This window comes from Erithacus rubecula (assembly GCF_903797595.1).
Source record: "Erithacus rubecula genome assembly, chromosome: 1".
NCBI lineage: Eukaryota > Metazoa > Chordata > Aves > Passeriformes > Muscicapidae > Erithacus > Erithacus rubecula.
In genome coordinates this window covers 15,235,905-15,253,775 of record NC_136658.1, presented here as the reverse complement: position 1 = coordinate 15,253,775, position 17,871 = coordinate 15,235,905, and the positions used below count along the sequence as shown (strand labels likewise).

General features: G+C 39.6%; 1 protein-coding gene across 5 annotated transcripts in view; it reads left to right on the top strand.

Moving 5' to 3' along the window:
* Positions 1-2,919: 2,919 nt before the first annotated feature.
* TMPRSS7 (transmembrane serine protease 7) overlaps positions 2,920-17,871 on the top strand; it is a 41,623-nt gene continuing 26,671 nt past the window's right edge. The window contains exons 1-4 of one of the 5 annotated variants that reach the window (XM_079318045.1): positions 2,920-2,987; positions 16,225-16,284; positions 16,382-16,417; positions 17,142-17,272. In XM_079318045.1, coding sequence (XP_079174171.1) covers positions 17,249-17,272 — 24 coding nt within the window. In that variant the 5' untranslated portion in view covers positions 2,920-2,987; positions 16,225-16,284; positions 16,382-16,417; positions 17,142-17,248. Of the gene's footprint in view, positions 2,988-11,791; positions 12,102-16,224; positions 16,418-17,141; positions 17,273-17,871 lie in introns of those variants that run through there. The other 4 variants (XM_079318047.1, XM_079318048.1, XM_079318046.1 and 1 more) reach the window with 4 other exon arrangements.

The following is a 17,871-nucleotide window of genomic DNA, read 5'->3' as shown; positions in this document are numbered from 1 at the left end:
GAACAGAAAGTCAGTATTAAGTTCAGCCAGTTCAATGAAGCTGGAGCTTGAGACTGTCAGGCTAATGTAGCAAGATGTGTTTAAACCAAAAACTAATGAGGGTGAACAGCATGAAGAGGCTTTTCTCTCCAGTAAACAGCCTGCAGCATCACTTTCTAAGATGCCTGTGCTGAACAGCCTCTCCCACACTCAGCAGGCATGAGAGGAGAAGGAAGGTGCTCCTTGCAGCAATGGGCAGCAGCAGCCCTGTCCCTTTCACCTGGGAGCTGTCTCTGTAGGTTGTTCACAGGCCACAATGCATTCAGACCAAGCTGTCTTGTTTCACTGACTTAGGCCAAAACACAGTCCCCAAAAAGCAAGGATAATGGCTCAGGACATAAAAGTTTCATTTCTACATCTGTAATTGATTGCATTTGGCTGCATTGTTGGGGTTGGCTACTTCCATTCCTCTGAAAGAGTAACAATGCTTTGAACAGCTCAGATATTAATAGAACCACTGATATAGTAATGACTTCTAACTAGAAATAAGCTTTAAATATGTTGAGAAGGGAAGTGAGCATCTTTAGGGGAAAGAAATTCAGTCATTTACTCTAGGCCTGTTCTGTGATTGCCATGGTAGGTCCTGAGCAAGGGAGTGAGGGGTTACCAAGGCTGCAGATAAGCCTGTGTACAAAGACCTTCCTACAGCTATCTTGTCTTCTGTAAACTTTAAGAGAAACATAAACGCTGATAATTTTAATGCGTGCATGAGCTACTGAAGAAAACAATCTGCAACATGCTAAATTTAAGGCTGTCACCAAACAGACAGTAACAGACAATTTTGTCAGCATGAGTTTTGTGCACAGTATGCCCTTGACAGGAAATACTATTTTCCTCTTCTCTTGCCATCCTGCAGAAAGGGCAGACGAAAGACAGCACAAGCCACTAGTAGGAAAGCACTCAGAGGCAGCCACTACTCCCCTCCCTAACAAATCAATAGATCTATTTTAACTTTGCTGAGGTTTTTTAGCTCACAAGAATCTCCAAAATAAAAACACTAAGGCTTAGCAGTAAAAATCCATGAGATAAAATGGTAAGAGTGGAACAAAAAAATATTAACTGTTACCACAGAGTGAAAATCACTGCCTTGGATGGAAGGAAATTCTGCTTTCACCTGCACTGTTTGTACTTCCACACAGTGTGTGTTGCTTTGACATTAAAGTGAAGTTATAATGCCATTCCTCAGATGTAGAAATAGATTTGTCTGTGGCACTATTTGATTTATAGGGGAAATTAGAGAGGCGACCTTTCTCCCTAATGAAATTTCTGTTAAAGGGCTCGCTTAGGTAGAAATGTTACTCTGTTAGTGGGCAGCAGTAAATCCATGCTCCAGTGAGTCAGTGCTCTGCAGACCATGTGGCAGCTTCAATGTTTATGTCTAGGCTCAGAATGATGTCCAGAAGCTCAGGAGGGAGTTCTGCCTTCCTGAGATGTGCAGTGCCCAGCTTGCTGGCGAGGGGAGAGGCAGCATGTGGCTTTGGGGGCTGGAAGCAGCACGTGTCTGAGATGGGCTGGTCACTGCTGTTGCCTACAATCAAAGGCAAAAACTTTCCAAACTGTATTAAGAGTAAAATATGCTAATATAAAAATCAGATCTTGAATGAAAGCTTTCAGATACACAAATATGGCTCTGCCCACACGTACCATTGATTTACTACAAATTTTTTAGTAGATCTAGCAGATACATCCAATAAGGCACCAGTTAACCCAGCAACCTGCCCCTGGGGTCTGCACCTTGGAGTTGTTGTTTCTTTGCCCTTTTTCTTGTTGTGCCTTCTAGTGCAAGTGTCCTTGTTAGAATTCCTCTTCTTGGAAATAAGACTAAACAGAATTTCAGGAATGTGTTAGAAAGGGTTAGCTTATTGTTCTAAAATGTGAGAGAAAGGGCAGGAAAAATACTAGAAACTATTTAACTGTGTATTAACAGTACAAAATGACACGTATATGAAAAATACATGAAAAGTAAAAATCTCTGCTGAGTACTTCCAAACTGAATTTTAAGAAAGGGCATGCATTGTCATCTTGTCAGCAAAGATGTGAGGTGGATGAAAGCTTTTATGTTTGCACAAGAATCAACTAAATGCTCTGTTTCTCTCACTTCTTGTCAAGACACAGAAAGGCCAGGAAAAATGAACAGGGTTTGTTTTTAGGAGCAGGTTTTGCATTAGTGTCATTATGAGTCAACACTCCATTCTAAGTTCCTTTGTATTAGCTCCCACACATAATGTAAATGTGAGGGTAACTCTGCTGCTTCCAGCTCCTTCCAGCACTCAGCCCAAGCATTGTTTTGACCGGGTTCTCCAATGTGCTGGTGGAATACTTGTACCCATGGATATGCCCCAGCACTCCCAGGGCTGCTGAGCACTGGATGTGGTTTTTGTTGGTGTGGTTCTTGGTAAATGGGGACAAATCCCCTTCCTCATCTTCAGGAAAAGTCACATGAAATCAGGTGTGGAGTTAAAGTACTGGGATACATGGCAACATCAGTTTTCCAAGAGAATAGAAAAACCTCTTGATTCAAGGAGGAAAAATCAATAATTCAGGTTTGGAAGGTTCAAGTGGGAGATCAAGGACTGTGTGTGTGCCAGGAATGTTCATCATCTCCTGCCATTCTTAAAAAGATCTTTTTCCTGGATCTGCTACAACAGCTCTGACAGTGAGGTTAAACCAAAGCATAATTTCTTAGATTCCCCTACCTCAGAAGTGCATTTTGGAATAAGGATAATGGTCAGAGTTGATTAAATTTCTCAATATTAGGGCCTTTCCCAACCTAATTGATTGGATGATTCTGTGAAGATGAGCTGCAGCTGGGTTCCCCCACAAGTAGCAGCTGAAGAAGGTTTTGCTACTGAAAAGCAAGAATTTGAACTGTAGCCAGGTGAATTTGGTAGCTGGAGTGCAGGAAGGAACTGCAGTGAAAGGTTCAGGCTTTGCCTGAGGAGAGAGAAGCTGGGCTAAACAACTCCCAGCCTTGTGGGTAAACTGCAGTAAACTTTGTGGTGAATTTTGCTCTAGGTGTCAGGAAAATTAAGCCACAAACACCAGAGGTTTATGCCCAAAAAGGAGACAGAGGAGTCCCTTTACTTTGTTCAAATAAAGGGAGAGACCATGGAGCATTCCCCTAGCATCTTTCAGATTTTTGGAGGATGCAGCTCCTTTTTATCCGAATTTCCTGGCTGCATTTCTCTCTCTTTTTTTTTTTTTTTTTTTTTTTTTTTTTCCCCTTGGCTGAGATACTTGAGAGGCACAGACATCCAGGAATGCCTGACGTATAACCCTCTCTTTTAATCTTTAGTTCTTATGGGATTCATGGTTTTTCCCCATTGTTTCTTTCATCTTCCAATATCCAATTTAACATTAAACCTACAGTTTGTTTGTAAAGGTAAATATCTTTTTTTCCATTCATCAATCAGTGGAATCCATCCCACTGTTTGTTTTATCTCTCAGGGCTAGTTTTATCTACCAGCAGATCCACAGCTTGTTTGTAAAGACAAATCCATCATTCCTATCATTACTGCAATTAAAAAATATCTCTGCTCAGGCCAGAAAATGAGATCCAGTAAAATCATACTGTGTTTTGTAAGATATTTACTTGGTTCTTGAGGTCTTGCTTAAAAGTAGAGACCTTCTTTTTCTACTGTGATATGTTTAATTATGTAAATCCTTCCCCCAGAAGCATTGCCACAATGTGAGCTGGATTATGAGTTGTCAAATACAATGACTAGAGCAGAGATGATTTTTTTTTTTTTTTTTGTGGTGGTGGTGGTGGGGAGGGTTATGCATTAATAAGTCAAGCTTTTCCATAACCTTTCAAGAAATAATATGAAGAGAAGTATTATGTGAAAGTGATTGTTTTGGTATATTTCTGTGTTTTCTGGATGTGAGACACCTGTAACACATTGAATCAAAGTAGAAAAAAGAGAGTGATGCTTTTATAGTAATTGTCTATTTTTCTTTTTTTTTTCTTTATTGCTTTTGTCTTTTTCACTTTCTTTCTTTATACTTAGTGTAGGATGAGAATCAAAAGCAAAATTACTGTTTACAGCCTCTACATTCTGTAAAATGAATCCATGAATGAATAAACAGTTTTTTGTGCTACTGGCTTTTTAAGTGGGAGCTGTGAAATAAGGCAAGCCATGGTACTGCCATGTCACTGAAGCATGAGTGTGCCTCACTCTGGCAGAATATGTTCTCTATTTAAAATGCCTGTCTCCATGTAATATGATGAGTCCCTTAAGAACTACCTTCTGCAGTTGCTCTGTGAATTGCACTCCTATTGGAGTCAAGTACATCCAGGCAAATTGGATTATTAGCTGGAGATAAATGGGCCCAGGGAGCACTTAACTGCAGCAGCAATGATGCTCTTGCCCTTTAGCTAAGTGTAAATGCTGGCTCTTACAAAAGCAGGAGTGATAAAGGAAGGAGGTTTTAGTTCTGAACATTGTCTTCTTCCTTTAAAAGGCTCTGTACTAGCTATAATGGGGTGAATCATAAACCTTAACATACATCTAGAATGAATCCTTAGTTTTGAGCACAATGAATTTCAGAAAATATTACGTTATTTATAGTGATTTTGAAATAAAGGGGGCATTTTAGCTTTGTGTTTAGGAGAACCTCCTTAACATGATGGTTTAATTGTATCATAGGTATAACACATGTGATCAAGGCCAGCAGAGAACAGTGAGTGTGCTTTAAATTCAAAACCTTACAGTGGTATTTTTAGAGTATGAGAAGATGCAGGGTGGAAACAGCTGGATTTATTTGTTTGCTGTGTCATGGTGGTGAACTGTGCTGTGTGGTCAGCAAAGCCTGCAGGGGTCTGAACTGGTCATGGCTGGCCTAGGTGGGGCTGAGGAATACAACCCCTCTAATGGGCAGAGCAAACAAGAGAGGAGTTTTTTGTTGTTATTGGTTTTCTTACTAGTGCTAGGCATCTTGCTTAACTCTGAAAAGGGGAGCAGATGCAGTCTGATAGCAAATAAAAACTAAATGCAAACATTTCCTACCTGCTGCTAACCTGCCTGTTTTATTCATGTGATATGTCTTTTGGAAACAAAAATTAATTGGAAGAATAAATGGTTTTAAAGCTGCCTTTCCCATAAGCAGACTTGAAATAACCAGTTAAATACATGAAAATATAACCCATAGAACAAAGGAAAATATGGACAGAATAAAGTTCTTGGGAACAAAAGACTACAGAGGAGAGTAACCAGCTGCTCCTTCAGAAAAAGGCTTATCTTCCTCATTTGGGAGAAGAGGGAGATTAATGACCTCTACAAATGGAAACATAAACCAGTCATATTTAATGTCATCAATACAACCCCTTTTGTCACCAAAGGCCACCAGGGGCCTCAAATTTTATTTGTTCCTTTGGCCAGTGTTTGTAAAGGCTCAGTTAATACTTCTAATTTAAATCTATATATAGCAAGTGAAGGTGCAAGTCCTGTCATCTTGGCTGGGAAAGAGGGAAGGCAGATCTCTATCACATTAGTGGGAAGTTGTTCATAGCAAAGACTGGTAATGTACATTGCTTAAAGAGAACTGGCATTTGCTTGTTTATTTGGCTGTCTTAAAATAAGGCTGAATGCACAGCAAAATGCACATGCTGCCTCCAGATCCTCCCCTCTGAGCAGCAGAGCTGCTGTGCTGGGAAAAGCTGTTCCTGTGTCCAGCAGGAGCTACTCAAACAGCAAAGAAATAAAAGACAGTGCTCTGACTAAGGTGTTTTTATTCCAATATAGATGAGTGTCTATCCATCAAAAGGTGACCAGGACCTCTAAAAGAACGTTTTTTTTTAAATTGGTTTTTAAGAATACAGTTTTGCTCCTTGGAGCAAGGAAAGCTGACTCCCAAAATAGTTCTGTAAAGAGCATTACTTATGAGCTGGGTGCTTGTAACTACCCTTTGTCCTTTGGGATTGAGGATGTGGCTATTGCCTTATTCTCAGTGTTTTACAGAATGAATCAGGTTTCCTCCCTTAGGATTCACTACAAATGCAAAGCACTTCTCAGACTTACTATTGTGTTTGGGAGCTCTTTATAATTATCATGAGGTGGGCTGCACTGAAAATGCAGGGTTTTATGAAGACTCATTGAAAAATACAATGTCTTTAACCAATCTGAAATCATGTACAGTTATGTGTCATGTCCTCATCTCCCCACGCCCACCCCCAAAGGGAAATGGGAGATAAATGTATTCTTTCAAATATTATGAGAAAGAAGTTTGAGAAATGATGAGGCTGAGGCAAGCTCTGAGATTTGATGTCTTGAACAGAATCCCAACCATGTGATGGGTTCAGTGTGTAATGAATACTCTGGAGGAGAAATACTGACAGCCCTGCATGTCTGAAACTAAGAGCTGAGACAACATGAGGGTGCACAGAATTCTGAGCTGTGTGAGAAGAGATCCAGGCTGTCTTTATACAAGCATAGGTGCTTTTTGTCTTGTTTATATTATTTCATGACCATGGCAGTAAAAAAAATGTGGCTCTACCAGCATCTCAAATGATCCCAAATTAGCTCTCTGCTCCTTTTGGCTCATCAAAACACCGTAAGGAATCCATCTGTTAAAATAAACCCACTACAAGCCTGGACAGGCAAGGAGTAGGTAGGTAGCCAAGATGGAAGTGAATATAGGGATGCCTGTGTCTGAAGGTCATGAGACACAGACATTCAGCACTACTGTGTTACATGGAGGAAGTGCAGTCTTTGCAGGTTCTGACATTACTGTACACAAAGGATTTAGTGTGGGGATCTTATCCCATGCTTTCCAGACAACAAAGGATACTGAAATTTCGCTGCTCTAGGCAGGTGTGGCTTATGTGGCCAGCTGCCCTTACTAGGCACTGTACTTGTACATGTGTGACCAGCTTGTGTGCTGTGATATCCACCTGATCCTTAAACAAATCTCAGGTGGCTTGCCTGATTTGGCAAATTACTGATAAGACTGATTTCCTCAATGCTCTTGATTAGCTTCATTTTACCTTTTACAAGGTGATTTGCTTTAACGTTGGGAGAGTTTAAACTTCTTGAAAGAATATGGGACAGGACCTGCTAATGGGAAAACACAGTATTTAAATCCCAGGTAAAGCTCTTGTCCAAGAAGCTGGCTCAAGTGGTGTTGCTGTGAGATGTTGACTGATGGAGCTGAGTAACATCATTGTGGTGAAGGCTGTATGGAGGCAGAGCAGCTGGAAATGCTGTTTCTCTCTGCTGACCTTCCACATGGCAGACACAAACATAAAAACAAAACCAAGTCCCCTCAGCTGTAGTTCAAACAACAATATTTTTTTAAGTGATTATACTGTAAATGGAGCAGACAGGGCAGTAGCTCCCTCCTGTTTATAGTTCCTTAGTTCTTACAGTTTCATCACAGGGCAGTGAAGGTGTAAGGACACTGCCATATGCAGAACGTGCCCATATCCTTGAAGTCCTGCTTCTCCAACCAACATACAAACAATCTCTGTAAGGCACAACCTAGAAGCAAACAGGGGGAAAATGCAGCTTGTGTGGATCACAGTAACAAGTTTTATATTTAGACTTTCATTTGTTTCCATCAGTCTAGATCCTCTTATCTTCTGTTGTTATTTCCCTGCACTCGGCCCAAGGGCACGAGCAGATATTCAGCTGGTGATCAACCCCTAATGAAGATTAGCATCACTGCAGCTGAGAGAAAGAAATTGCCTGCCAGTACCCAAAGATGTCAAGGTCAGAGAAGACTGCAGTGACCTAGGTAGAATATCAAGAGCATCTCTTGGAAAAAAATAATAAAATTTCAACAGAGCAGTTTGGTCAATAGGACCCAGTGCAAATCTTGGTCAGTTATATTCATGGATAACAGCCCTCATCTTGACAGCAGCTCATCTTGACAGGCTTGTCTGTGCTTCTGTGTGGTTTTTATTCTGAGCACAAGATTTGCCTTGTAAATTGACTGGGAATAGCAGAGCTATGTTATTCAAACACTAAAAATACTTTTGTGTAAACTTTTCTTTGTTAAATTAGGTGTATTGACTTCCTGGTGCACCTCCCTGTCAAGTAGGTTTTTTCAGTTCTTGAATTAACTCTTTAGGTCTTCTGGGTCCTCTGCTCATCAAAATCTTTAGTGGGTGGGGGATGACAGCAGCAGTGTCAGTCACTTCTAGGGATGAAATATCAAGGGATGAAATATCCTGAACAAAGAAAGTGTTGCCCCAAACTCACCAGACTCAGTGAAATAGCTTGCTTAATATATGAAAGTGAAAATAATCTAACTGTTTATTAGATTAGTTTAGTAGATTAGTTTGAGTTACCTGCTTTAAAAAGATTTTTAAAAATCTGTGTTGCTCCTAAACAGTTTGAGCTTGTATGTGCTTGTCGTATTCTCCCTGCCTGTATCATAACATCGTAGGACTAATAACGTAGAAATAAAAATATCACAGGTGGCATCAATGCCATCCTGAAGTCTTTTAGGTAAAAGTAATACCCTAGGGATTGAGTTTTGTTTGGGTTTGTTGGGATTTTCTCCTCCCAGGCATTTTTGGTCTATCCTCCTACTTAGTGATACAGAGTAATAGAAATGAGGGGAAGCATCGAGACTTGAAAAGAAAGGGCATGGGTAGGTTTCTGAAAGAAAGAGGAAGGAAAACAAGGAGTTAAACTTCCAATGCTGGTCTTCTACCAGGGTATGAGAGATTTTCTGTGCCTAATTGCAAGGAAAATGCAGCTGTGGAAAGGCAGAACAAGTAGATCATACTAGCATTTTGTAGGGGCATTTGTTTGTGGCAAACACTGAGGCTAGGCTGGCATGGGGCTTTGTGTTTCCTGGGGAGATAAGCATGAGGAAGATATTTGTGGTTTGCTTGCACTAAACATTAGACTCACATCAGCTGGCCTCTGTTGTGGCAACAGATATGACTGCTAAGAAAGTGAGATTAATTAACCAGTTAAGGACAGGTCACCAACTGAAGTGTGATTTGCAGGGGCAGGCAGAGAGACTTTCACCAGTAAAAGTGTTTTGACTTGTCATACCCTGCTCAGGCCTGACCTATCTATACATGACTGAGTATTCTGAAAGATGGGAGTTTGCACATCATGAAATCATCTGAAAAGCTACCAATGTGGCTTTTGCTTGGCTGAAAAGCTGCCCTGACTTGGCCTCTGTAGAGGGTGTTACCACTGGATTCAGTGCTACTTCAAATGGGTCAACCTCGTTATTGCAGAAACTATTTTTATAGTATTTATTTTATTTGAAATGTGGCAGGTTTCATGCCACTGTGCTTGTCCTAATAAGTCATATTTAATCTAGCAGTATTACTCCATGTATGCTGTGTCAATATTGCTTGCTGTGCTACACATAGCAGTTTCATATAAGCAAGAGAGAAATGGAGAATAAAATTAGCTAGTGGCACTACTGAGCATTGAATAGTGCAAGACCATTAACTGATGGAATGGCAGGGCTTGCTGTCCTTAAAATGGCACAGACTGATGAATGGGTGTTGTGTCAAAAGATGTGCTCACTTAGCATTTTAAATTTGATTCAAATTGATGTGTTGCAAATAACTAAGCTATTCTCAGTCTCTTGTTGAGATTAAATAGCTCTGTTAGCGCTGCTGTGCAAGATGGTCAGCTGCTTCATTTCAGGTGATGTGCTCTGCCAATGGCAGTTATGTATTGTTTCTGGATCCTTGAAGACAGCTCAATTTGCCTGTAATTTCCAAGGTGATTTTATCTGTTGAAAAATGTCTTGTTACATCAGAGACCTCTAGTGCACAGTCAAGCATTGTCAGTAATCAGAAATTGAATAAGAGATCAAGGAGAACAAAAATAAATAAAAACACTGTGGTTCCAAGTTGAATCTCTAGATGACAGAGATCTGTAGAGCAAGCATGGCACTCATTCAGTGGAGAAGGGGCAAAGAGGTTCAAAGTTGATATTGAAATGTGTTACTAGACATTTATTAATAATTTAGTATTTAGTAATCAATTGTCACCTATTCCATACTTTAATAAAAGCATCACTTTATCTTGCTTGCAATTTGCACTTTCAAAAATCAAAATAGCATCTATTGTGTGCTGGTTCTGTCTTCATTGGTGAAAGAAATGTGTTCAAAATGTGAATGACTTGCCTGTGTGTCTTCGCATTCTACTAATTCCACATTACTTATTATTAAATGCTTACTGAAGGTAAGCATGACTTGCTCTGTGTTCAAAATGAAGCTGAATAACAAATTCAGCTGCCTTATTAGGAAGGACAGCCAAAATCTTTATTTCCTCTGTTGGAAGCAATCTCAGCTGCAATTTGCAGAAATTGTTTGAGACAAAGTATGGAGTCAGACAGTGTGATTGTGTACCAATGAAAATTGATGGATTTAAGAATGTTTATGAATGCCCCCTGTAATGTTACTATAAATTGCCATTTAAACTCCTGTTTAGTTTTCACAGACCTGTTAAAACCTGTGCTTTACCTGAGTTTTCATTAAAGAAAAAACAGATTCAAGCAATATGCAATAGGGTTCTTAAAGGCAATACAACCAGGTTGTAGTAGAATTAACTTTGCTTTGTGCAGGCACTTTCCTCCATGATTTCATGCAGCTTGTTAGGTATTGCTGGTAAGCAATCCTGCAGTATAAGCAAACTGTCACTTCTGATGTTTAGTTTGGAAAAGATGTCAGTCTGAGGTTAGTAGCTCTGTGGAGCTCCCTGCTGTGTCAGTGGGCTGATGCTGTCAGGCTGGTTCTGAGCTCCCATCAGTTACAGGAGCAAGAAATCCTCTGAGCTTAGCATGGAGGCAGCTTTGGTCAGAAGGGAAACATTGCCATCACACAGAGATGATTTTGTAAAGGGTAGGTTTGGTAAAATAATTGCTTCTTTTCTCTCTGTACTCAGTGGTGTGATTCATCTTCTCTGTTTTGAATGCTTCTCTGTCACCATCATGTATAGACTCAGTCTAGAAAACAAACTTGGATTGCATGACTCACTTCTAGGCAGTCTAAGACAGGTGAGTTGAGCCCTACCTCCCCCCAGCACACTGCTAGGTCTGTGCAAGCCAAGCTTTTTGTCCTGGAAGGCTGAATTGCTGAATCCCAGCTTCCTGCAGGATACATCTGTGTAATACAGACAGACATCTCTGCTGTGCCTTGAGGTGTTGTGTGGATCCTCTGTCACCTTTCCCTTCATCAGGGACTCAGTGGGCTGGGAGTTCTACCTCCAGAACCATTTCTGAGGTTGACCCAAGGAAGGCATTGAGATTGTTAATCACTTAAAAGGAAAGACAGCTCTATACTTAGCATCCATTGGGGAAAGTACTGGCTTACATCCTCTATAAATATTTAATTAACAAAGACAATAGGACGGAACTGTTATAATACAAGTGACTTCCTGCATCTGATTACAAAAAGGATTCTCAGTTTGAAGCCTGATCTATTTTAACAATATGAAATAAGTTGCCTGGATCAGTTTATTTCTCAACTACAATAAAATAACCAAACTTGATTGTTCAACAGGTGCATTACAAAATTTTAGAAGAGAGTCCAAATGTTCATCTTGATTTGTTGTTGTCATATGCAATTTTCAACACTCTTACTTAGGATGCTTAGATTTCTTTTCCTTATTTTAGCATATTTTTGCTCTCACTTTTACATTTTACTTGCCACTTTTCTTGTTCATGTAACTAATGGATATTTTCACAGAATGGTAGAATATGCTGATTGGAAAGGACCCATAAGGATCAGTGATGTACAGATTTTAGCACTGCAATTTTGTATTTTAGTATTTCAGCTTTATAAAGACCATGAAAAGCCTATTTTATCCAGTCTGAATTTGAAGTCTAAAGTCACATGATAGCAGCCTTCTAACATTTACAAAGGTGTAGTAGTAGGGCAGATGAAGTTACAACTGGAAACTCATCAAAGTAAATTGATGCCTCTTTTGGTTCTGGACATTGCAATTAGCTGTCTTCAGCTTCACAAACAGAAAGGGTGCCTGAGAAAAGGTGCAAGGCACTTTCTCAGCCTGGACAATTCATAAAATTAATTCTGCTGAAATGGATGAAAAAAATGATCCCCCAACAGCTAAATCTGAAGATGAAGTAAGTGTACGTCGGTGACTTAAACATTCTTGCTTTTCTATACTTCTTTACATTATTATATGTCTTGTGACCTAATTCTCAAACATTAAGCCTAAGATGATGGTTAGATTTGGTATAATTTTCTGGTTTATGGCTCAGTCTGAAAATGTCAACATGTGTTTATCTCTGGATTGCTAATATTATGTCTTTTCAGACAATTGAAATAATGGACATGTCAGTGTGACAACATAAATGCTTAAATTGGTGTCATGCAGCATGTTTTTCCAAAAAGAAGTTAACTTCTAGTCAGGAAAGGCAGCATTAAAGGAGGCAAAGTGTTTTGCTCTTCCCAGAGAAGATAGAGAAGGGGATTGACTGCTAACTCACAATAAAGATGTAATTAAATAATTTAGTGTATGGTGATGGTCAGATTGCAATGTTAGCTGAAAACCAGTTCTAGAATACAAGAACTAAGGTGCTATAGAGAGGAAAGCTGAATTGAGAATTATGGTCTTTATTGAGGGAAGGGTGCATCTTAATTTTACTGCCTTTCCTTACTATAACATGTTTGTGGTAAATAAATAAAACATATGGAAATATTAATAATATAGCACAAAGCATTCAATATTCCTATGAATTTCACATAACTAAGAACTTTGACATGGAAAGCTTGATACATGAATTGCTTTTTTAAAAAAATAAAATTAGGATTACAGTACATCCAGTGAAGACATCAGTTGTTTCAAGTGCCCACATGACTTCAGTGAATGTCAATGTTGAGTAATTTTTAATAATAAATCTGCCTGTTTAGGTCTAGAGCCACAAAAAGGAGTTACATGGGATAACTTGAATATAAAATATTGTTGTGAGAATCTTGATGAAAGTGACAAAAGTTTCAAATGTCAGAACACAACATTCATTGAGCTGCCTCAAGCTACTGAGCACCTGAGTGTATGGAGGAAGTCTATGACAATCCAGAGCTTTAGACAAACAAACATTTGTTTTTATCCTTAAAGAGACTCAATAAGGTTTGTAAAATATACAGAAGATGGGTAAATCAAGTGGAGAGCACACCAAAAAAAGTGCAGTGAAATACCTAGATAGGAGAGAATCTGGATTGTTCCAATTCTGTGTTTAAAGATTTTGTTTGAGGAAATTGTAGAGAATCATGCTTAGTCTTTTAACTCGTTATTAGTTATTACCAAGTTTTCTTCTCCTTTTGGAGAGGAAAACTCTGAGATCAAAGATTGCCATCTATTGTATTTATTTACAGAACCAGCAAGATATTTGTGGGGATGTTTCTCATGCTTCCTCTGAGGATACACAGAGGTCTCTTCTTAATAGTATTACTAGTGCCTTATATCAGAGAAACATAAAAATTGTGTTGGTGAAGATTTCTGCTGGTTTAAATTTTTTTTAAGAGCAGAGCTGACATCAAAACAAGAACATATTTCTTGGAACATTGATCCTCTGAGGTGTGGGAGTTCTCTGGCCTCTCTGGGCATGGCTCAGGTGCATGGCCCTTGTGGTGAAATACATCCTTCCTCTTCCCCAATGTAGCTGGAATGTCTCCTGCTGCTGTATGTGACTCTTGTGGCTCTCTCTTCACTGGGCACCAGTGAGAAGTGTGGCTCTGTCTTCTCCATAGCCCACTTTAGATATGGAAATCTATAATTAGATTTACACTGTCTTAGCCTTCTTGTCTCCTGCTGAACAGCCCTAAAACTCTCAGCTTTTTGCTGTACATCATATCCTCCAGCTCCTTAGCTCTGGAATCACTCTGGATTATCCACATCTCTTATCCTGACAGACCCAAAACACAGTTGGGTCTCCTGTTGAGCAAAAGGAAAGAAGCACTTATTGTAGGTTATTTCACAGCACCACTTTTGGAGATGGCTAGCAGTTGTGCTTGTCATTTCCTGTGTGTCAAGCTGCATCAGCACAGAGCTTTTTGTAGCCACTGTATTAAACCTGGCATCTGTCCTGGTTTGGAGGACAGGTGTCTGCCAATAAAGGCAAGAGTTTCTCTTTGAAATGGAGAATGTAACCTCCTCCCTCCAAATTATTATAATTTTAAAATTAAGGGGCTCTCGCAAATATATGGGAAGTAGGAATAACAGTTCTTTACTAGGAATATTAAAATAGAAATGCAGTATTACAAAGAACAATCCCAAAAACACTGACACAGTCAGAATGCAACCTGACACCCTGTCAGTCAGGGTGTTGGCAGCAGTCCCATTCAATGGTGGCTGCATCCTCCTGCAGTGGCAGATGTGGTTCAGCTGGAGCAGTGCTCCTGGAGAAGGTGCAGTTTTCCTCTGAAGGTCCAGGGATGATGTGGAAAGATCTGGTTTTCCTCTGGAATCCAGTGGAAAGAAGGTATCTTGGTGTCCAAAATCTCAGTTTTTATCTAGGTAGGAAAGGCTTGGCTCCTCCCCCTGGCTGGAGCATCTCCCAGTGGGATGATGTAATTTTATCAGTCATACAGTGGGACTGAATGGGCCCAGCAGCAGATGATATCTTCCTGGAGGGAGGATGGGTTGTGGAAAAGATAAAGAACATTGCCCCACCTGGTTTAAAAGATGGCCCATTAGCAGATGGTATGTGCCACAGAGATAGGGGTCACTGCCCCACCCATCAACAGATGCTGATAGAATACACATTTCTGGCCACATCCTATATTGCAACCCAAGACACCATCCCACACCAGAAATTCCAAGTGAAATTCTCAGCTGGTTACTTCCTGACTTTCATAGTCTTCTTTCTCATCAAGTGCAATATAATTAGTAGGGATGAAAAATGACTGTGCCCACATATTTTAGTCTAGAACAGGTCATACTCTTTGGTGGGTACCTTCTGAGAGGCTTCAAACAACTGCTTAGAAATGATGTACCACTTAGAGAGACCTCTGAGTGGCATAAACTCAGCTGTGAGGTGAGGGGGGCTTTGAAGATGTGCTTAAAATGAATCAAGCTGTTTTCAAAAACAGTGAAAAAAACCTATTTATTTTGGTCTTCATCTTTAAAATTATGAAGTTCAGTTTAATTCTCATATATATGACCTTCTGAGCCAGGTCATTTTGTCTAAGACTGTTTTGTGCTTCATAGAAGACTGTGCACTAAACCTCTTACTGCTGATTGCTGACTGGTATTTGTCAACACCTCCAGTCATGGACAGCCCACAGCTTCCTAAGGCCACTCCTTAAGAGTTTCCCTCTCACTGCCATCAGCACATTTTAGTGCATTTTTCCTGAATGCTCCTTGTTTATGTAGCAATATTATCTAAATTACACTATAATTTTTATGTAGGGAAGAAACGTGTGGTGGGTTTTTGTTTGCTGGGATTTTGTTGTGGGGGTTTTTTTGTTTGTTTTTCCTTGTAATTTAACTCTGGTGCAGCTGGGTGTAACAGCTAAAACTGTATTCATATCCAGTGTACTTGGTCAGTAATACTCTGAGTGGTCCAGGAATTTGCCAGCTAAGTTCTGCAGAGGTAAAACAATTAATTGACATGAGAAAGGGGATTGAACCTCTAGCTGATCTCATAACAAACCATTTGACTGTGACAGGAGATACCCTAAGAGAGAATTTTATTAAGTGCCAGAGACTTCTTCAGGCAGCTCTTGCTGTGCCTGCAGCAGCTGCTAAACATTTTTTGTCTGCTTAAATGTGTTGATTATCTTCTGCAGAGGAAAATGCCTGAGGGGTGGTGGTGGTGTCTGGTACAAATGGGCTTTCCAGAACAGTCAAGCTGTAGATTATTTTGCAGGAAGTGGAAACTACTCCTACAAATATAGAAATGGTCACCTAGTCTTTTGTACCTAGATGAGATGGTCAGGACATATTTTGGATCCAGCTTAGAAAATTTTGTATTCAAAATAAACTGTCAAGCATTTGGATATCCAGGTGATGATTTTGTGCAGGTCTCATCTCAGCAAGACCTGTGCTGTGCTCTCCTGTTCACTGGAGGTGACTTCTCAGAGGGAGGGAGATAGATATGCAGGAAGAGCCTGTCCTAGGCACTGCTCCACAGCCTGAAGGAAGTGGAGACTTTTCTCTGAGGAACAAATTGTTTGAGACCTGTTGATCAGTCAACTCCTGCTAGAAACATCCCACGATTTTTGTTGTCTTTCACCTTATTTTAGGCAGCCAGCATTTCAGTCCAAATGGTATCTGCAGAAGACAAGTTGGCAAAGAGGATTCTGGCAAGGAAAAAGCATGACAAATTGAAGAAAAAAGATAAGTTGCTATGGAATTTTCAAAACAAAATAATTCTCTTTACCCTCATTCTATTCATTTTAGGAGTTGTAACCTGGACATTACTGTGGCTCTTCATTGGTGAGTTGCTGAAAGTTCATGCCAACTCCATATATCATTATCACCAATAGCACTTTCAGATGACGTTAGGATCTCAGTTGTCCTGAAGGCTGTTTCTAAAGTAAACATGGAAATTTTAAAATGCGAGTCTGAAAAACTTTTGTCTTTGCTAAGACTTAACAAGTAATTAGAAAAGCTGGCTTTTGGGTAGTGGGAATTTATCTCAGCATTATGCAAAATATTTTAATGTGCAAGCTCATTTGCACAGACCTGACAGGTTTTTATGAGCTTGATTCCTCAGAAATTTTGCCTTCCACACTGTTTCTTGCGCTTCAGGTGAGTCCTTTATTTTTCAGACTAGGTTTATGGAAGTAAAAGGGGAGTAAAATAAATAGGTATGTAATTAAGCATTAAAAGCCATATTTTCCTCTTTAGGCCCCTGATGCTAATACTACCTAAGATACCTTAGGGATGCTGCAGAATCTGGGTGTTGATACTGCCAGTTATGCTGGCTCATTTGTATGGTGGTATCTTAGCTTGTGTGTAGGTAACAGGAGCTCAGTAAACCATAATTTAGTCCACATATATCTAGAGCAGTTTGGCTGTAAAAGTGTAGTGTTCTTTTGGGTAGCTGTTTCAAACTAGAAAGTAGATTAGGCCAAATAGATTAATTTGGTTTCGAATTTAATAAAAAACCTTCATTGTTATTAGAAACAAGGCTAACTGTCTTCTTTGTTTCTTGCAGTTCAGGCAGAAAACAAAGATGCACTGTATTTTGTTGGACTGTTTCGTGTTGCCAACGTAGAGTTTCTTCCAGAATATAGGCAGAAAGAGTCAAAGGAATTCCTCTCTATGGCTCAGACTGTGCAGCATGTGGTAAGATGGGTGGGCTGCTTGCATAGCAAAAAAGATCACAACTGTGAACAAGTGATGTTCAGGTGCCATTGAGGCTGCTGTGGTGTTCTTCTACCCCTTCCCCCCACCCCCAGAGGATTATGTGCAAGCAGTGGCTCTCTGGAGGAATGAAGGAATTGAGTGCTTTCAGCTTGGTAATCACAAACTGAGTTTTGAACAGATCTGGTTTTTACATTTAACTTAAAACTTTACATACTTTCATCCAAATTATAATCTAAGACTAAAATTCTCCATTAATTCTCCTTAAACTCCATTGCTACTTTTGAAACATCAAACAGATGAAATTTTTTTGCATTTACACTGGGATCTTCTGCTTTAAAGAATCTATAATTACCATAGAGATCACAAACATATTTACATTTTCTTCTGATACTAAATATTCTGAAGACCATTATTCTTCACAAATACCTTGCATCAGTCAATGCAGAAACAGAACTCTGGTTTAATAGCTGTTCTACAGTGGGAAGAAAGGGGTGAGAATCTTGGTTTAAAGGGAATTTGACTTTAAAGGCATTTAATGTAGGCAGCAAAAATACCTTATTACCAAGAACTGCAGTACT